We start from the raw sequence: 22,306 nt of genomic DNA on the forward strand, positions 1-22,306 counted from the left end.
TAAAGAGAAATTTTCGTACATAAAAAGCAATCGTTATGTAACAGAAGTCTGCAAGTTTCCTTCCTGGAAAACCAAGAAATAAAGGAAACGAAGTTTGTATTCAGAATCACAAATGAAGGTTCAAAAACATCTTAGCTGTAATTTTAATTCATACTTGAATATATGGGCAGGTAGGTAAATGCTCTTTTTATCTTGAACTCTTTCCTCCACTTCTTTAAATGGACAAAAGCAAATTACAAAAGGGAAGTAAACCATGACATATGAGTATTTTAAATATTATTATTGTGTGAAGATTAGGATCTGTGCTGCCCAGATGATGAAGACATGCAGGTGTGAGGGCCTCACTGGATACTGAAGGTTAACACTTTGTGGTACTATTTTATAAACACAAAATGGGACTTACATTAAGGAAAAAGGAAAGGAATAGAGTAAGACTGAATGTCTACTTTTAGACAACAAAATTAGGAATTACTCTTGCAATGGACAAGGATCACACTGATTTCAGAAAAGAAGTCTGGAGAAAACAAAATCCTAGACAGTGCAAAATGTTTACCAGAGTACGGATGGATTTTATACCATTCCTAAATGCTCAGCTGGAACAATGCCTGAATTTGGTGGCACAAGAAGAAAAATAGAAGGGCAGCATGAGAAGCATGATATTATACTACAGTTGCACAAGAGCAACACTTTGAAAAAAGATAAAAAATCTTCTAAAAAAATTTAAACTATGTAACATGATCAGAATAGAATTGTTTATGATATTCACAGTGAAGGAAGGGGTTTTACAAAAACAAAGTACCAAAATATGAAAAACTCTGTCCTAGATCTAAGACTGATTTCTGTGTATTCAAATGAAAGTATCAATTACTCCAATTTATTTTTGTCAAAATATCAAGGACTGAGGTTGATTACATAAGGGCTGACTTGGAAAGAGGAAAGGACAGGCAGTATCCTTCAAAAAAACCCCAAACCCAATATATACTAAATGTTAAAGGGTACAGAAATTATCTAGGAAAACCACAAGCAGCATGGAGACAGTGAACCAACTGCTCATGCCCTCTTCTAAAAAAAGAGCTATGTGACCAAGAACAGAACAGGAAAGACAGATCTGGGAAGAAAGATATATATTAAGGGGTACACTAAGTAGACAAACCCAAGCACACTCTTTTGAGATTGACATGAAAAGGCATAAGTGTTTTTCTGACTTCTTATTGACTGAAACAGAAAGGTTGATGAGGATTGTAAATTGAGTTCAATTCCTCCAACTGCAAGAAACTATACCACATAGTCCTTTCATAACTGTTCTTGACTCCTGAACTATCTTAACATTCTTTACCTTTTCAAGTAGCCTCATCATATTGCCAGCTTAGAGCTATTCTCAGAATAGCTAAGTAAGAATTCACATATTTTTAAGTGCTGAGTTTCTACATTACAATAAGAAAATATTTTTATTCCTTAAACACAAGTTTTCTACTTTATACTACCAAAAATTAAAGTAAACATCAAGTTCATCCTCTGAAATATATTGTTATTCCTATAGCTGATAATGCATTCCAAATTCTGCCAGCAATAATTTTCATTATTTCACTCCTACTTCTATTTTATTGTTAAGGAGACCATTAAATAAAATTGATTCCAACTCTATGAGCTGGTTTCTATTCTCATTCTGATCCAGTAATTTCCCTTTTATTTTTTTACACAAAACAGTTTTCTGTACTCCTATAGTTAATCTATGTTTATTCTAGTTGCAGTAACAATGGGGCACTGAAAAATTCTCCACTAAATTTCACAAGGTATTTCCTGCCTTGAGAAACAGCAGCTGTCTCGCCAAGAAAGCATCTCATGCTTATTCCGAACACCCTCTGTACTTTGATATATCACTTTTATCCAGATAGCCTGTGAAATCTTCCCCAAAATATATTCTGCCTTGCCTGGAATGACACTGTCTGATATTATCTGTTTTTCTGAACCAAGACCACATGAATGATGCTAAATAATCCAGATGGGACAAGAAACTTAAAAGGAATATAATTATAATAGTTTGGATTAAAATTATCAAAACTACACCTCTATTTATCCCATTTGTGAAAATGTATGAAAACCAGAAGGATATCTAGATTTTAATATCTCTATTTCATTCTGTTGCACTCATCTGCCATGCCAAACAATACTGCATTTACCCGAGGAAGAGTTCTAGCAATTTGTTGACATCTGACCTCAAATCTGTGCACAGAAATATGCACTGTTGTCTTCTCAGCAGACTCTATCCACACCTTGTGGATTGTCTGGGCTTCTCTTGGGTCCAGCTAATGATTATAAATGGCAAAGAATAGCTAATTTAATTGTGAAAGGTAATGATGCAGTGAGCATAAGATTAGTTTCACCCCAGAAGGTAATGTCCTCAAAACAATAATAAAGGGAGTGATCAAAAGGACAGGAGAAGCTTGTCTTAATGTAAATACAGGCAAATTGAATGCTGTAAGGAAGAAACAAGTTAGCAAAAAAAAAAAAAAAAAAAAAAAAAAAAAAAAAAAAAAAAATCCCTAACCAAAACCAAAATGAACCCTAACAAACCCACTGAACTGTACAGTAAATTACAGTTAGCATGTTTCTTATCCCAAGGTGACTAGGTAACTCAGAGAATGAACACACCAATAATTTTATTACCAAGAAGGTCTGAATGTATTGGGAACTCTAAAATTCTTCAGGCTAATTTTAATGAAACAATGTGACTTGTAAATTACAGGCAGATACAGAAAAGGAATCAAATAAGACTCTGAAGTTTCGGTTACTGTAGAGAAGCAGACATTTTGGCTGATACAAAATTTTTAAGACACACACATTTTCAGTTTTTCATCTATATTATACCTGAATTTTAGACAAACTTTCATAAACACGAAAAGTCCATAAAGAGTAGTATTTGGTTTACCTCTTGCCATTAAAATGGCCTATAACATATACGTTTGCAAAAAAGAGAAGCAGTTGAAATGTATTGTGCAAAAAGGAAGACCAGTGATGCATTAGTGTCATGAATACCTCCTTACCTCTATTACCTGATTGTAAAATCCAAACAACATTCCTAACTTCTCAAACAAAGGTTTTTAACATTTTAACAAACGGTACAGATAGTAGCATTTTCAAATGCTACTATCTGAAGATGTCATTCAAGGGTTGATATAGCTACTTCATTAGGCAAAGCAGTTCTTTGATACAGAATTTCACATTTGGTTTATTAATTTCCTTTTATAAAATAATACAGGCACATAGCACATACTACAGGTTAAATTCCCTACATTCCTTTAGCACTTACTTTGCCTTCTAGAGTCCTTTTGTGCCATCAACATTTGCTGTAGTACAAGCATATTTTAGAAGTATCAGTAAAAAAAATTCTAATTCTAATTCTAAAAAAAATAAGGAATGCTACTTGAAATACTGAAAGGATCTGCAAGCTGAATGTTGCTTTGAGGACAAAAATACTGATTCCTGAAATCATGCTGAAATTACAAACCTTGGTAGTCTATTCCTCTCCAAAATTACACAGATAATAATTCTAGCAATGGAAGGAAAAGAAAATGGAAATCATAGCTTTCTGCACAAATATTTGTGTGACAGAGTGGGGGTGTAATTTTGAGAAAAGGAATAGTATAAGCAAGACACAACATACAACATTATAGGAAATAATTCCCAAGCAATATAAAATGAGGAATAAAAACCACATAAAATTTGGCATTTGTAACAAGATTTCCACACAGAGAAACTGATAATACACTAGACAGCATTCCAAAGGAAATCATAGAATGATTTGGGTTTGAAGGGGCCTTGAAGATTATTTAATGCCAATCCCATGCCATGGGGAGGGGCCATTTCAGGGAGGTTGGGATTAAGAAAAAATATGAGACAGTCATGAGAATGTGGTTGGACAGTGAAAATACTAATTAACATTCAAAAGAATTTCAGCAAGTGAGGACAGACCTCAAAGTCTGAACAAGGAGTGAAAGTAGGAGAAAGGGAAAATCCTAAGTTGCCTAGCATCTCAGCACTTCAAAGAGACATGAGGACCTATAGCATGGAAGCACTACCAACCCCAAAATAGTTTTTCAATATTGTAGAAATGTTTGTATATTATGCAGACATTAGGAAGGAAATACTGACTATTGCAGGTGTAATGCAAATCCAGAGGATACAATGCCACAGAAAAGCTCCTGGAGGCAAGCTGTAAGAAATTCTCAACATCAATTTGATAAAAACAAACACTAACTTGAAGCCTTGGAAGGCAATGTAATACCAATTGAAAATGCAAGTGAAAAAAAGTGCTCAAGTTTCTCATCTAGAGAAGGAACCCAAAGGGCTTAATTATAAACATAAAGTATTAAACTATATTATATTACATTGTTACAATGTGAAATCTAGCAAAATCCTAATAACTCAAGACATCATCTATTTGCATACAGTCAGATGGTACCAACAGGGAAGAGTTTATGGACACAGTGCCTTGACTAAGTTGAAAAAACTGATTCTGTAGCATCCAGGAAAAAAAATTAACCCTGACCTGAGGAGTTAAATGTGACAACAGATCAACTGAATAGTAATGTCCTTGACATAACAAGTTTCCATTTATAAGCACAGACACTGATCTAAATGACTGTACAGAATCATTCAAAGTTTTCTATATAGGCTCTATGATATGGCATAATCAGACAAAAATCTATGCCAATGACAAGACGTTTTTAACAATAAGTGAAATAATCTGAATAAGCTGTATATTACTAAATTAAACTAACATCGAGAATTCAAAGCAGTACATAGCAAATAGAGACACTTATGCTTATACAATCAAGAGTTGTAAATTAAATAAAGAGTTGCATGGTATTAATCAACATTAGTTACTACACCATTATCTGAATTCAGTAACCTTTGACTTTACTGATCATCAATTTTTCCACTTGTAGACATTCATCAAATCAGCACTGCTTTATTCTAGATTACTCACTATAAAAAAAGTAGGACAGTTAAGGGGAACTCTAGAACAAAGAAAATACCTACCCACTAGCAACAGATACCAAAATATTACTCCTAAGCATTCTTATTTAAGACAATGGTAAAATATTCATTTCCCCCTACCTATGAGATATTTCTGAAGGAATAGTTAAAAGATTAGCAAATTCTAGGCTAGGAAATGTTGTTTGCATTATATTCAAGTATAGCATGTTTTGTTAAAAGAAAATTTCTTACCACAGCTTTGGCTGAACTTTCCTCCAAATCCCACAATAATATGTTGTTATCAGCCAGTGAAATAATCTTTTTACCGTCTCCCATCGGTTCCCACATAACACTGTAAAACACAAACAGAAAAAGAAAATAAACAACCCAAATTAAAATCCATCAGGATTTGAACTAGAAAACCATTTTAATTCTGTGAATCTAATATATATCAAAACACGTAAAACCCTATTTCTTCTGGTTTCCCTTAGACGAAATCCATCACGTGTTTAAAGTCCAAAATCTGCCATTAACTAGCAATTTGTAGCAGTCATTCTGCATATACACACAGAAGTACAACCAGAGATCTTGATGTACACTAATTTTAGAAGGTTTTCATTTGAAACCTCAGAGCTGGTCATATGGAGTGTTATGCATCCTTTTTGAAGGGGAACCAAAAATCATACGCCTTAGTTTTGTTGCAAACTTTTTCCAACCTGCAGCTGTCATCGTGACTTAATCAGCATACACTTTTAACCTGTAATTCACTTCATGCTATATAGGAAAGGAATGCAGGAAATCAGTCCTCCTCTCTTCTGTCTATGAAAAGCAGTATATTTAAGCCAGTTAGTATGAGCAGGTCTAACCCTAATAGAGGTGACAGCAAGATTGAAAGAATACTTGACATTTTATGAGAATAGGCTTCTATTTTTGTAATTTTGTAACACATTTGTAAGTTTTGTAACCTCCCAATAATCTTAGAGAAACAGTATACCTGAAGGTAGAGATCACAACTTTAGTATCAATAGGTTAATGGAGAACATCTTTCCATTTTAAGACTGAAACTTCAGCTGTGTAAAGGCATTTGATATGCTGTTTTCATCTTCAGTGCCTATCTGAAGTCCCACTGCTCGAAGCTCACCAGAAGTCCATGACTAGACACAACTTTTCTAGTTTGTTTTGCTTTTTGCGTGGATGGTTGGAGACTGAAATGTTTTAATTTATGGCTTAAACATCTTCATAAAAGGCTTTTGCCTATTACAGCAAAACTGTATAAAAGCTGCAGAGAAAACCACTCAAATCCTGAATGGGGCCTTGGACTGCACGTTGATGGAGATAAGATAGAGTGATTCAGGCCTGGGCTGGGGAAGAAGAACACATTCACTGAGGGATCGAGCTTAGAACCCTGGCGTGGAGACCACAGCCCCAGGGCTACCAGCTGCCAGGCTAGCACAGACACCCTCACACCAAAGGGTGAGGGAGAGAGGTTTTGGGTGTGAGGTGAAAAAACCTCTGGTGAGAGGCAGTGAACTCCCATCCTCTAATGTGCAGAGGAGCTCAGCTGTGGGAGCCCCTCACCCTGGGAAAGGTGAAGGGGCTGTCATGGTCCACCAAAGGCTCCCCCAAAGGGCTCCCCAGACCCTGCACCACAACACTGCAACATGAGGCAACAAATGCTGCAAGTGACAATGTCAAACCTGCCCTCCCAAGAAGGAGGGGGACATTCCCACCTCAATATTATAAACATACTTTAATCCATTGGATTCTATACTTTGTGGTGGCAGTGGGCAATGGGGAACCCTCACCACCAAGGAGAGCAGATGGAAGGGAGCCACGAGATGCCACTGGAACCCTCAGAAGGCTGATATGTTTCTACCTCACCCCTTTTTCTCTCTACCTTCCCCCCAGACCCAACACACCTCTTTTTCTATTTCTTTCTTTTCTCTTTCTAGTCCTTCCTTTCTATTCTCTTGTGTTCTCTTTGCCTCTTTCACTATTAAATAAAATATATGAAGTGTTTTGGCATCAACATCTAACCTCGTTTGGTTTTAATCAAGTTTTGGGGTATATTTCAAACCTTTCTGGGTTTGATCCATTTTATTCACAGAAACTTAGTTTTCATTGTTCCTCTGTGTTAATTTGGTTTGTAACAGAGGGAATAGATGAAAGAAGGTTGCACAAACAGATGCAGCCTTGGGTATGTGAGCCCAACATTAGGCAGCCACTAGCAACCTTCTCAAACCTGCACTGCACACTATGGATGCTGCTTTTTTATCCCAGATTTTGCTTTACTCCTATATTCCTAAAACACTGGATATAACCTGGCTGACTTTAGATCCAAGTGATGGAACTTCATCTAATCTTATGCTATAAAACACAAGAAAAAGAAAATAAGATGTTGCAGGAAACAGAAAGAAGTGACAGAGTATCTTTTTTCACACCATTAATACAACAAAACTCAGTTGTTCTCAGCTGATACCCTCCTCTTAAATTACTCTTGCTCCTTTTGTAAACAGTTTCATCAGTTTTTACTCTGCACTTTTAGAAAAACAAGCATCAGATCTACAAGGTAGATGACTGCACCTGTTTGCTGTTTTGTAAAGAAAAATCTGGAACTACAACTAAAAGGGTGCATTGGCTGACTCCTTACTCACTGAAGTTTTCCCCAAGGCAACACAGCAGAATAAAGAAAGGACTAGCTTCTGCACCTATCTTCTGCTGGAAGCATGACCTTCATCCTTACTGTGTTGTCAATCCATGAAAATTACCTACCTATAAAAGGCCCATTTGTAGTGAGTTTTCTTGTATTAGGACAAAATCACTACATTTAGCACATTAACCTACCATTATGTTTTTAAATGTGTTTTAACAAGAACATGGTACTGGAATGATTCTTTGATTTATTTTAAAATTGGCTGTTTTGCCTGCAGTACTGCCAATCTTATTTAACAATACACACTTTTGAAAAGTTGTATGGTACAACTTGGAAAAAACTCACAAGCAATTGAAAATGAGTGTTGATAATAAAAATGATGACATGCAGTTTCAATTACGTGTTCAACTACATTTTGCCCATAACAATGTGAAGAAACCAACTGGCACTGCCATGCATGTTTCAGAATTTCATGTAGTTGTGCTGCACAGATACATCAATTAGATCCTTCAAATAGATGAAAATATTTTATGAAAACACATAACAGGATAAAAAAAATGAATGCATTATAACCTGAATGTGATCACAACTAATCTTCCACAACCAAGTTTTCCAAAGTGAAATTGAAAGATATCAGGATCATCACATGGCTGAATAAGTAACTAAGAAACCTTCAAGTTGATTCTGATCACATCTATTTAAGTCCATCATTTTACTTACATATTGCTGAAAATATAACTGGCATTTGGTGTTGATCTATGTAAACATATTTTTAATTACAGACAATGAAATCTGTTTTGACCACTTAACCCTTTAAGAGCCCTTTCAGCCAGAGATCAGTATTTTTTATGCCTGTGGATGTATCTGCACCTGTCCTATATGAATCACTCTATTTTCAATTATAAAAGTTAGATTGAAAAAAATGTCTTTGATATTTTCAAAGGTAGGAAGAAATTTCACATCTTTGAGATTCACTGAACTTCAACGTAAATGATTTTTTACAGCTGAAGACAGTGTGCTAATTAGAGCCAATTATAACCGAGCTGACATACTCTGTGCAATGAAAAGGTCCCTCCAACATTCACACTTGTGAGATGTCCATTTCACTTCTATTTAAATTTTCATTTATGGGTGTGGTTGTAGTGATCATTCATTCAGATTTTATGATCTCAAGAAGAGGTTACTCAAATCACCCTTTGTGACACATTCAGCTATGTTCTGTACTCATGACTGAATGTTAAACATTAAATACTTTGGAGAAGAGGTGGGCAGGAAATATCGGTGAGTGAAAAGAAAAAGTTACTTTTGAAGTAAGATACAAATTTTAGAGAAACAGAAGTTTTCATTTAGAACAGTTTTCAGCATGGCAGCGATAATGTCTAAAAAGGAAAACAGATAAACCAGGCAGTTCCATTTTCCTCAGTGTGCTGACGCTTACAGTTTTCAGAATGGACAAGACAGTTGTCAAATCCACACCTGCCACTCAGTTCCTGAGTGGCAACTTCAGGGCTGTTCTTTAAATAATCTATAAACAGAAGACAAGCCATTATATATGTTGTATTTTACCCTGTTTTGTTATCATTTAGCTCAGGACCCTTTAATTAAGCTTGCAGCTAGTAGCTTTTGGTATTAAAAAAAAATAAATTAAATCCTACAGAGAATATTACCTTAACGAAAAATAAAGAGTATTTAAAATATTCACTCAAATGCACACATGAAAGGGCCCCGTTATCTTCTATGCTGAAAAGATAATTAACACCTTTGCCAATAAACATACTGAGCTTTTACAAATGAACAATTCCAAGTCCCTCGTTATAGACTAAGGAAGAAAAAAGCAACATGCAAACACTTTCATTGACATGAACTGCAGTTAAGCCACAAGTGTGGGACAAAGAAAGCACTAACTACTGCTCAACTGCAATTACAGAAGTGACAACCATTTCTATAAATGGAAAAATTTTGCTAGAGTGAAAACCCTCATGCACTGAAAAATGGAAAATATACCCATGCATTTGGGTAGCTCCATCCTGCAGCTTCCATGTAGCCCCCCAGAAAAATTCACATATTAGGAACTCAAATATCGTGCCTTCTTTGCACTACAATGATTCCAATTTAAAGATGACTCTTGCTTATCAGATAATCAGGACATTAATTCTAAGACACATGAGATCAGACCAAGTACAACCTGGAACCCACAATTCCCTACCCAAGTGCTCTACAAAACAGCCACATTTCTGAATGAAATCAGTTCTGGCTACAGGGAATACAAGTTACACTTCATCTCAAAATTCTCAGATATTGAGATCTAATTTGGAGTCCAACTCCTTAAGTGGCGGTGAAACAAGAACCACAGCTTTCTAAAAAAAACCTAGAAGGTAAGGTGAGCATTTTAGTTAAAAAGCTGCTGAGAAATGAAGGATTATTTTGGACAAGACCCCCAAAGACAGCTGGGCTTTATTCTGACCCTGGCATTATTATTACATTCAGAAAAATTAAACTGCTTTACAAACAAATACAAAAGCATCCCAACAAGGAAGTGCCACAAAAAATCACTTATTTCTAAAATATTTTATCCCTAAATTATCATCGTATAGACCTGTACAACACACCATTCATACAGCAGCTGCTGTCACAGACACTGGAGAAATATACCACTTCTATTCTGTTGCCTGAACAGGGCTTAAAAAAAAGCCTCAAAGTGAATATTATGGATATTTGACATGTCAGGAAAAAAAACATATAACTAGCTTGTCTGCCAAAGATCAGTAAGGTGGTCAGCCTAGGAAAAACATTTTTGTAGTATCAATGTCTATCAGGAAAGCACACAGGTAGAACTCCTGCCCAGCCTCTGGAAGCCTCAGGATGACAATATTTTTTTCCACGTACTAAGGCAAAAATTAAGGGCTGAAACAAACTTATTTGCAAAACAGCTGGAGTGAGCAAAAACAACCTCTGCAGACTTATTTTAGAGAAAACATGTATCTACTTTTGAGAGAGACAATTTGAGTATTTTCATAAGGGATTTTTCAAAGATGGAAATATGGATATAGCATATGCTTACTAATTTATGCTGTTCATAACAAACTGCATGGTTGGTCAGGGGAATGATATCTAACAAAGTAGAATATTCCTCAGAGTATATTTCTCCAGTGATTTAAAACATGTGCCTAAGAAGAAAATTATGATTGCCTAGATCTGCATTGATAGTTGATGAAAATCACCACTCCTGTTCAGAAGAGCAGAATGGTAAAGGATTACACAGACCTAGCACAGATGTACCCTCTAACACCTCTAATCCAGGAACTGTTCATTCTGGGGGAATCTGAGGTGGAGAGACTGCAAGAAGCAGCTGAGACTGTAACTAATGTGGTCTCCCTAAATTACCACATTCACCATTGTCCGAACACTGGGTTGGATGGACTGTGGGAGGCTGCAGGGCACCCCTTTGGCTCTCACAGACATTTCACCAAATAGATGCACTTAATCACAAATGTACAAGGGTCAATTTTTTCATCCAACAGACATCTAAAGGAGATTTCAAAACCCTGAATTTTTAACTACTATGTAAGCAAGCATCAGCAGCAACATTGCTACATCCATAGTCATCCCAGAATATTGTGCTGGAAAGAATTCTACTCTAAGGGATAAATAGTCTAAATAATAAATGCTAAATGGGGTTTTGAAGAGCAAACTGGAGTCTGATACCAAGAAAACAGGGGCACCTGTTCAGTTAGTTCCTCATGAACATTTAAATTTTTTCCTGCATAACTTTTTTTTAACAGTTTAACAGTTCCGCAACACTGTTTTTCTTTAACGTTTCCCACTAACATTTTAAGCAATTCAGTAGGACTGAAAATAAAACTACTAGAACAAAAAAAGTATAGTAGTATAATAAACAGAAGGATCTATCTCACCTGCAAAATCAGTTGAGGCAGACTTCAACCCTCACTTTTTTAGTGGTATGAATAGCTTAAGTGACTTTACAGAGGAAGAAAACCCCTTTTAAAAATAGCTCAATTTTCTATCAGTGGGGAAAAATCTCAACTAATTTAGCAGTAAAACTGGGGAATATAACAGCACAATGAAGACAGAAACTAAACTATGTTTAAATTGGAACAGAGAAGTTAAATAGCACTTTACAATCCCCTTTTTTTTACATGTAGAGTAACAATTTTTGCACTATTTTCTGTATCATGATTTATGAATCCAAACTAAAACAACTGCAAAGACCTCATAAAAACTAATTTTCATTCAAGCATATGGAATCTAACTTATTAGAAATAAGTTAACTGGATACATATATAAGTTCACAAAAATGAATAAATAAGTATTTTTGCCTTTAGTATTTACTTCAGTGTCAGATTTTAGTTTGACTAAGTTTCCTTCTGCTTTACATGAGTAGAGTCAAATAAATTCTGATTAAAAGCTAACATAATAAAAAGGGCATATAATACAAAGTTCAGTATCCAATTAATGAATTGCATTTATTTCCTAGTAAAAGTGATTACATTGAAGAGCTTAAAGTTTTAAAATCGTACAATACTAACCACTCAAAATTACTACAAACATTCAAGGGAATGAAAATGCGAAAATGAGTGTTCTAAATTACTCTGCTGGTTTGAGACATATTTTAGAGGATGACAAAAGTGGAAAAGGAGAGAGGGAATGTAAGAAAGACAACTAATGATTCAACACTGAACATTTGGATTTATATATAATAGATGCTTTTATTTACAATAAAGAAGAATCAAAGATTAAAGAGAGCAAAATCCCGTGAAGAATTCAGGATCACATGGAATTATGAAGAGAGCAAGGACATAAATACAGTTTAAACTTTCACCAGGTTAGAAAGGATCAGAATATAAAGGGCATTATCAGTACTACTGATAAGCAGCTGTTAAACTACATTCCCAGTGAAACTAGAACTTGCCAAGTATTAAGTTAGTCCAAAAAAATTTGTCTCTATACTTATTGTAATATCAGAAGTGGCTTATGGAATATGTGGAATGAACCAAGCATGGAAGAATTATTCTTAAATGCTGAAAAATTCAGATGGCTCTGAAATTTTTTTGCATCATATGAAGATAAAATTAATATCTGCTGGGCAGCTGCTACAAAACTCCTCCCCCCCAAAAAAAATACAGAGTTCAGTTTGTACACCAGAATATGCAACTGACAGTCCTGACACTCTCAAAGAAACCTCTATACAAATATCAGTGGGAGCTCTGTCCTCACAATTATATTTCTGGTACTGGGATATATGAAGTGTTAAAATAAGGTTTAAAAACTTATGATCGCATTTAGTGCATGTCTTTGCTATAAGACATATCTAACAGTTACTGTACCACATATTCAAGACCATACAATCCCTCTAAAATTATTGTTACTTCCGGGTTTATATTCATTAGGTACAGACTATTAAATTGTTTTAGACTTTTTTTTTATGAAACCCTAAGGTAGAACTTTCACATATATATCCTGAAGCCTTCGGAGGGGTACTATAGAAGAAGTAACATTACCAACATTGTGAGAGGAAACAGAAGTAATACCTGAATAATGCATGAAAGTGTTAGAGCTATTAAAAACACTATTTTTACTTTTCTTTTGAGTTTCAGATTCTCTTACTTCTTGGCTTTTTTACTTGAAAATGTTTTGGGGTGGTTTGTTTTTTGTGGGCTTTGGTTTTTTTTAAATAAATTTAAAGGCCAAAAAAGTAAATAAAATACTGGATTTCAGTCAGCTGCCTTCAGGGCATCAATTATGAATAAGCCTAACTTTGATCAGGTGACTGTATGCATTTATGGAATGAACATGATGAAACAAGCAATAAAATGTTATGTATAGCATCTTCATTTTGAATGAATTAAATCTTTACTCGAGTTGAAAGGACAATAAGACCTAATTTTGTACTTCTGTAAAAAGCCAGCCTGAATGAGGTTGATTTGTACTATGTATGGCCAAAGAAGAGATGGTACTTCTCTGGACTCTATTTGGAGACTTTCAATAAATACCAAATAAAAATCTAAGTACTTAAAATGTCCAGGAATAGCTCATTTATAACTTTCTCCTTTGTGAATTCAAACCTCTAATTTAATAGTTTAGTGATAAACATCCTGGAGTTCTTAAAACATCTGTGACTCTCTCTAAAAAAAATTATAATTTGTCTTCTTTTCTACGTTCTCTTAGATATGGTAATATTTGCCTGCTCATATCTAAGATTGATTGAGTGGGATACACAAAAAAAAAAAAAAAAAAAAAAAAAAAAACAAAACCCACAACCTGAGCTAGTAGAGCAGCCTAATGAAGTAATTTATCATTATTCCTACATTATTCCTAACATATTCATCCCTTTCAAACAAATTTTTTTTCAAACAATTTTTTTTTCATTTTTTATATAAAACATGAATTCTTCATTCCTCACCTTTCAGGCTTCTCAGAATTCAGTCTCCAATTATATTGTCTCTGTAACCTCCATTCATTTTCCCTTTACAGTTGTATTTAACTGTTCATCTAACACTTTCTTCTTATTTATTATCATTTTATTCCACATTTACTCCATAGTTCACAATCCAACTTACTTCACTTTTTCCCCTCTCTTTTGAAGTACATAGCTTAGTACTGAACACGGTCTACCCTATTTTATACCTGCAATCTTTGGAAAGCAAAAAGCAGGATGTTAAGCATTGAGAGGCAAGCCTACTTTCAGCAGATGCAAGAGCAACTCCCTGCTGTGTTACGAATTCAAGATCTCACAGATTATACTTTCTCTTATGGCCTGGAGTATCCCTCTTCTCCAAGGACTATCCTGTCAAGTCTACTACCAAAAAAGTCTGCAGCAAAACTGAGAGAGAAGTAGAACAACTTCTCTGTTACTATCCTAAAAACTAAAATACAAGTCTTCAGTTTTAACAGACAAGAGTTCTGGGGATTCCTCCCTGCTGCACTCAGAGGAATAATCAAAACCTCATAAACTGCTGTCCTGTTTCCTTGGCCTCTCCTGTGCAGACAGTACCTTAGACTGCTTCTTGCAAGATACCCAGTGGCAAGTTCCTTTAGTTGAATCTTACAACCTTGCATAGACCAACATATTTATTGTTATGTGGGTTTAACTCTGTATGAATACATATACTTATCTACAGACGGAATTTATTGAAGAGCTTTTTTCTTTTTAAACACACACATTTCCATGTGTATCTGCAGTTTTCCACACAAAGTAATTCACTCAGGATTTTTGCACTTGAAATCTTTCCATTTTGGCTTACATGAGGAACAGCAGGCAGAGTATGGAAAAATCTTAGGCTAGAATCAAATAGAACAATTAACAGGCCTATTTGTTGGCCTAATTTAAGCAGCTGTTTAATTTTCTGGACTCTATGCCATACAAGAGTTTAAATAAAAATGCTGATGAGTCCCAAATTCAAGGCTTGGAGTCAGTAAACAATCTCAGTAATTAAAAATGAATGGTTATGCTTCATTTTTAAACACAGTAACTCATGCAATCCAGATAAAATGGAACTGCAGAAAAGCAAATTTCTTTTTCACTTGCCTGTAATGTCTTAGAGACTAGCTTCTTGCCAATGGTTTGGTCAAGACTAGAAAATTATTTCAATAGAACTTGAGTGGGAGGAGTACAGCGTTCAGTCATACACCAGCAAAGTTTAAGATTTTAGTCACAATCGATTGAAAACACTATTTTGGTCTTGGTTCACAAAAAAGAACTGGTATTAAATAGGTCTCTGCTAGTTTTTAGTAAGAAATTTCAGAGACATTGGAACACAGCATTCCATAAAGGAGATGAGATAAAGGTAAAAAAATGCAGAATCAGTTCTTAACATCAGTACAGATTGAACAAAACCAACACCTGACACACCAGACCTGGAAAAAATCACCCCTTGTGTTTCCTAGTGCATGATACCAGAAACAGAAAAATTTGTGAGGTAATTTTTCAGTTACCAGGCCTACCTTGAAAGATGCATGGTAAGGAATGAAGCAGAGCAGGATAAACATGAGCAAAACCACAAGCAAATAAAGCCCTGAGGAGGGTGGTAGATGCCAGAGTACATAACCAGTTGCATGTTCAAGATTTGCTTTTTGTCATTATTTATAATCAAAACTCAATTACTTATGATCTGCAACTGGATCCATAAATCTCATAAAGGATGTGTGCTATGGATATCAGACACAGAAGGATCTGTGCTATGGATATCAGACACACAAAAAGTATCTTCCTAAGAGCTGCTGTCTGGAGTCACTGTCACAAAGGTTGACGCCAGCATTACACGCTGCATCTTTAAACTGTACTGGCAGCTCTGCCCACTCTTCCAGGCCCAACATACAAAGAAATGATAAAAGCCTAGTATTTTGTTTATTTTCTTTAGCATGCATTCTGACTAATAATATTCAAAATTAACTTAAAAATTTAAGCCTTTATCTAGTCATTCATGGCTGCCTTCACACTGCTGTACTGCACGTTGTGAATGAAGCAACCTCCTTCCTTAAAGTGTATGTGGTAACACTAAACTCGAGTCCCATGTTCAGCATGTGGTTTTCCAGGCAAAACACAAAGCATATACGTGCTCTAATGGCAAGGCAGATGACAGATCCTTCTTACTGCAAGTGTATGGTGCCAGACCACCACTGATCTCATTGTGATTGCGTACACCAGAGCACTGGCCTTACATTGTGGTATTATTTACACTTTGCATTGAGGAAAATTGCTTTTCTGATTTATATTTGGTTCCAACAACAATTGAACCCTTAGTGTCTAAATAGCTACACATTTTTCTAAACACTTAAGAAGTGTAATACAAAATATTTACATTGCTATTTGCAGCCAACACAACACTCAGTGGGGCGTGGCCTCTTATGTGACACATTTAGCACAAAAAGCCTATTTATTCATGAGCTGTGTCCAGTATGAGTGAGACAGAAATAGAAAAATCTGCTCTAAAACAAGATCCTCTAACTCAGCTGTGCTTGCCTGAGATGATGTGAGGAGTACTAATGCCAAGTATTCTGTTTCCACCTTCAATCTCTCTGTAACACTGGACATTTTCAAATCTCTATGCATATATATACACGTACATATAGATAAAGGGCATTAAATAGCAGCAGACATTTGTAAGCACTAAGTACTGAACAAAATCAGATAGTAGATGACTGAAAACTGTCATTGAGCTTGTTATAATTTGTTATTAGAGGAAAAAAAAATCTTCTGGGCATTCATGTAATTCAGATCCGGATATAAGCAGTGATATGCCTCCTATTCCTCCTTTAGTGATCTGGCTACCATACAAAGTTCTGGCATTCCAGCATCAGATAGAAACCAATTATAGAAAATTTTAAGACAAAAGGCATAAAGTTTGAAAGGGTAAAAGGAAAAGATTAAAACAAGCAACAAATTCTCCTCAATGTGGTTGGGAACAATGATTGTCAAAAAAGCATCAACAATAAAAATTGAATTGAAATAATAAAATAATTACAAAGAGGAGTACTCATATTAAAATATGTAGCAAAGAATTACAGGATACTACTATAAAGAAATTTAACCTGTATCTTAGAAAAAAGTCATCTATACATTTTTGAATGCATTGGTATGTCCTATCTTTTCAAGAACCGCCTTATGAATATAACCTTCACCTTACCCCTTTTCTTTGGTTAAAATTTAATCTGCAAGGGTGAAACCAGAAATCTGTGGCTAGAAATGGATTCTTAAAACTAATGAGATGCCCTGCATCTCGTCAGGAAGCAGTGGGAACATGTCATATACACACATCCATAAAGCACCAAACTTGCAAATACACAATGGACAAATTTAACTTTCTTTTAAATAACAGAAAGAGAAACAAACCCCTGTAATAACGTCTGCTGTATTGCAGCTCTCCTTGTCCTGACTATACAACAGATAAAGAGTAGTTACACAGGCACCATATAACATAATGAATTCTTATCCTTATGAAACAATAAATTACTCACACTTAGGCTAAATCAGTTGAGTGAAGACTACAAAAGAAAAACTTACGTGCAACATCAAATTTATATTCCATTAAAAGATCCAAATTCTAAGAATTATACCTTTGTACAACAAAGGCTTTAGATGGGGGCAGGTGGGGAAAAACACATTGAAACAATACACAGGACTTTAATAAATGTTTTTAATCTATGAAACATCTGGGACTAAAAATCCTATTTATACTTTTTTTTTTTAAGACAGAATACTTTTAAAGTGCACGACATAGCTTCTACAATATAAATCTGCACAAAACTAACAGCATGGGTCTATCCTTCAGGCTTTTTCTAGGAGTATAAAATATGCAGAATCCTACCAGGCCATATTGCCATGGGCTGTGTTGTCAAGGTGACAGAGTAGCTCCAGGGTTTGAGTGTTGCTTGATGAATCATCAGGGGATTCATGACTGCCTGATTCCAATTCCTTCGGCATCCTCCAAACAGCAGCACATGTCATGACTTTAGTGTCTGAAGCTAAGCAACAGAGAATAATGTCAACAGATCATTGTACGGGAGACGTATTTTGTACACACTGCACCAACATTTACACAAATCTATAAGCAATGCACATCTGCTGTTTGAAATATTTAAAAATATTATACCAAGATGAATTCAAAGAATGCAGAATGTGGCTACAGACACAGACCTCAAGTTAGCAGTCAAGTTGCTGTGAAACTCATAATTAGCACATATTTAATGTATGTCTCCCTGAACAAAAGCAAAATTAGGTGCTCATGAAAAGTGTTGGGATGCATGTTTTCCAAGTTCCATCTCCCATACTGATGTTAATGAAAATGACCCACAAGTTACATTGCTTGACTCCTTAACAGTAAAGGTACAGACATCATTTAAACACTTTTCTTTTAAGAGCTATCTTCAGTTTAACACAGAGCATTTTCTCATATCCTTTATTACTGGTAACTGTTTATTGCAAAATTAGGTTTCCCATGTAAGTACATGCCTCTAACCAACCCCAGCAAATAAAAACGGCTTCCAAAAGACAAACTGAACTTACACACATATAGCAAAGGACTGAAGTGTATGAAGAACAAGGCAACTGTAGATTGAGGAGAAAATACCGTATGGTCTGTGCACACATGGCATTGCCCATCACTCAATATGGCAATTTGCAGCAGTGTGGAATGGGAGGAGACCAGAGCACCAGTGCATTATGTTCACACTGTTCAGCCACTGGTCCGGGGTTCACCGAGGATGAACAGGTTGCTGTAATCCACTCCAGTGGGAACAAAGGAATCAGCCACAGCCACGCTAAGCTAAAGCAAGGGGAGTGACTGCTGGCTGCAGGATGAGCTAAATAAGAAGTCCAGAGGATAAGCAGCAATGAATGACACATTTTCTGCTCTGAGGTAATTTTAGAGGCCTCTATCTCCAAGTACATTTTCACTGATTTTAGTCAAGAATGTCTGATTACAGAGCTGTGAACAAATGTGACCAACTTCATCAGTGGAAAGGAAAATGGCAGCAGCTGTAATGAGAGTGTTTTCAAGAGGAAGGATACTGAAAAGGCCTTCTCAGGTTAAAATGGTACTAACAGAAGAAAAAATATGTATTATAAAGGTCACCAATCTGGATATTCTGTATGGAAAAAGAGGCACCCAAACAACACAGAATAGGACAAAAGGTAACTGATACATGGTAAGTCCTGTATACAAGAATGCAGACATGTTTAAAATGCAGTTATATTAAATAAAAGGGGAAAAAAAAGGTAGTTAGGATCAAACCTGTAGGAAAAAAAGACCATTTCTGTGACAGGTAACAGGGATAGGAGGAGGACTTTATATGAATTCAGAACACACAATCACTGGATATTTGACAGATTGTGCTGAACATAAATTGTATGATGTATGATGCACATAACTGTTCTATGGTAATTTGGATATACAAGTTGAATACAGTAAAAAGAGACCATACATATAAAGATGATAGAAAATCCCTTATTTATTAACACTTAACTGAACTTCTGCTAACTGTAGAGCATGCTAACTAAACAGCTATTTCTAATCATTTCAGGCAAATTGTTTACTCTAGATCCACATGCCACTGAGGAAGAGAAGAAACCAGCAGGGGATGGCTACCCTTCCTCAGCAAAGGGCAAATCCACACAGTGTGCTGTGTACACCATGCAAGTTAACAAATAACTTAAAGTGCAATATGGCTAAAGAAGGGGAGATTTATCAAACATTTCACTTCAATATGACAGAACAATAATGAACAGTTTCTGGTAAATTATAACTACTAAAAGGCCTGTACCACATATATAAAGCATTAGCTTTTCCACTATTATCAGGATGATGGCAGAAAACCACAAAAGCAAATCATGGAAAACAAAGTATATGTTCCTCAAGCCATCCTTCCTCTCCAGCACAATACTACAAATCTTAAGAAAACTTTAAAATGTCAGAAAGAAACTTAATATTCAGGAAAGAGATTAAAGAAAAAAAAAAAAGTAGCCTGCACAAAATACTTTTCAATGCACTGATAGGTCCTATCTTCCCCAAGAATTACCTAATAAATATTACTTTTTTCTTTTTTGGTTGAAATTTAACCTACAAGCCTTCAACTAGTAATCAGTGGCAAGATAGAATTTATGGTACAATCTAAGACATAATTAAAAATGGGAAATCAACTATCACTTCTGAAGTCATTTTGGGATGGAGCTTTTGACACTCAGCACAAAGTGAGACCACTTTCCAGCTGCTGAATGTCCATCCATCTGGAACAACTATAAGCGCATTGCAAAGATTCTAATTTTAAACTGGAGAAATTCTGGAATTAGATGTATGGCTGAAATCTATAGAACACAGACTTTATTCAGAGCACTACTAACTTCTCCTTGGACAGATCTGACACTTTCTTGACTCCCAGATGTGTGAAACCAAAATGAAATTTCCATAGCCACCCAGAGAAGTAATTTGAGACATGGATGGCTGTAAGGAAGGTTTAATTTACCTTTATATAAGGAACTTTTAAAAAGATACCATTTTCTCCCTTTTGTAAAAGAGGGTAAATCTAAGTGCTCAGCGAAAGTGTCACTCTTCTGATAGATGAAATGGAGCTTTTTCTGGGTCACAGCTCCTCTTACTCAAATAACTACTAGCTACACACCTGCAGAAATCCATAAACACAAACAGGAACTCTCACTACGCAGAAATCAAAATCCCACAACAAGCTTCCCATGGCCACGTGAAAAACTCAGTAACAGTATACAGTATTTGTGGCATTACCCATATAGCCTTATTTCCCAAGTGATCATATGAAAATTTAAAAATCCACTGTTACTAAGTAATTTAACTACCACCTCTGTAGTGCCATTGCTTATCTAGAATGCCTACAGGCAAAGAGAAACTCCAGTTTTTCCCATCTTTTACTATCTTCAGATCACATTACTGCACATATGCATACAAAATGACAATGTTTTTATCTACCAGCTCTCACATTATCTCTTTAAAATGCTAAAAGACAAGTATGAAACTAATATTTAAATGGCAATACCAGTTATTCTGTAAAAAAAAAGAAAAACAAGCTAAACGCACAGTATCTCTATGCTGTGCTTCTATGCCTTCCTTAAAACTCCTTGTATAGGTGGAAACCATTTTTGCATCCCTACCTCATATTGAAACAAGAATTTTTATTTATGTCACACCACCAGTGCAGTAGAGAATAGATAAGGTTGTGTTGAAGTTTTATCACTGAGTGTATTAAGAACAATGTTACAGCATTTACTAAGCATTACTAAACTTTCATAGAGAGTAAGTCAAAGGTTTGAAGAAGGATGTCCCACTGTATTCCTTATGCATTGTTCACATAAAATGATCCAGAAATGAGACAATGAACTATTGAATCTTAGTCATATTTGTTCTTCTTCATTCAAGAGGGGGAAATACTTGTTCCTCCTCAACCCGTATCTAATTCATCATACATCTTCAGTTTATCTTTCGCTAAATATAGCTAAGGATGGAGCTAAATGTACTTGTTTCAACTGCAACAACCTTCTCTTAAGCACCATTTCCCCAGGTCAGCCACTATTATCTCCTGGGCAGAGGATATCTGCTACAGATAGAAACTATGCTAGCACACAGTTTCATCTACCTAGTGCGGTTGAAATTATCCAGGCTTACAAAAAACAAGCAAAACAGAATTTAATGAATAAACAGGTAATCCCATACTTTGACAGCACTGAATTAGGAAGCAATTACACATGAAGTTGATAGCAATAAGGGTACAATAATCAAATGTTGTAAATAAACTTTGGGGAGTGCAAACTTTGTTGAGTTCAGCCAAAGCCTAAGAGATAATCATGGCTATAGAACATGAGGCCATCTTTGGTGCCTACTTTACAAGCTGAGCAAGTGAGAAAACCCTCTGCATGCAGAGCATACAAATGGCCAAGGGTTCACAACATGGTCAATCAATCCCAACTTTCCCTGCAGCACTCCAAAGGACTTCTCACTGAGGATTATTTCCATGACAATTTATACTACCAGCTGGTTCCAACACAGAAAAAAAAAGAAAAGCTGTAGATTGGTGGGACATCCCATTTATCTTCCTCCAAACACCATTCCTCTTGGAGAATTGCTCCAACTTAAATTATGAGAAAGAAATAAGCCTGGGGAAAATATCTGCCTGAAGTTTAAAAATAACAGG

At 35.6% G+C, this 22,306-nt stretch overlaps 1 protein-coding gene across 2 annotated transcripts in view; it reads right to left on the bottom strand.

Moving 5' to 3' along the window:
* EIPR1 (EARP complex and GARP complex interacting protein 1) overlaps positions 1-22,306 on the bottom strand; it is a 73,435-nt gene that overhangs the window by 20,681 nt on the left and 30,448 nt on the right. The window contains exons 4-6 of one of the 2 annotated variants that reach the window (XM_083856921.1): positions 17,959-18,115; positions 5,233-5,332; positions 2,181-2,306 (exon numbers count right to left, since the gene is read on the bottom strand). In XM_083856921.1, coding sequence (XP_083713047.1) covers positions 2,181-2,306; positions 5,233-5,332; positions 17,959-18,115 — 383 coding nt within the window. The remainder of the gene's footprint in view (positions 1-2,180; positions 2,307-5,232; positions 5,333-17,958; positions 18,116-22,306) is intronic. The other variant, XM_083856922.1, reaches the window with a different exon arrangement.

Source organism: Zosterops lateralis, assembly GCF_965231275.1.
Source record: "Zosterops lateralis genome assembly, chromosome: 3".
Lineage (NCBI taxonomy): Eukaryota > Metazoa > Chordata > Aves > Passeriformes > Zosteropidae > Zosterops > Zosterops lateralis.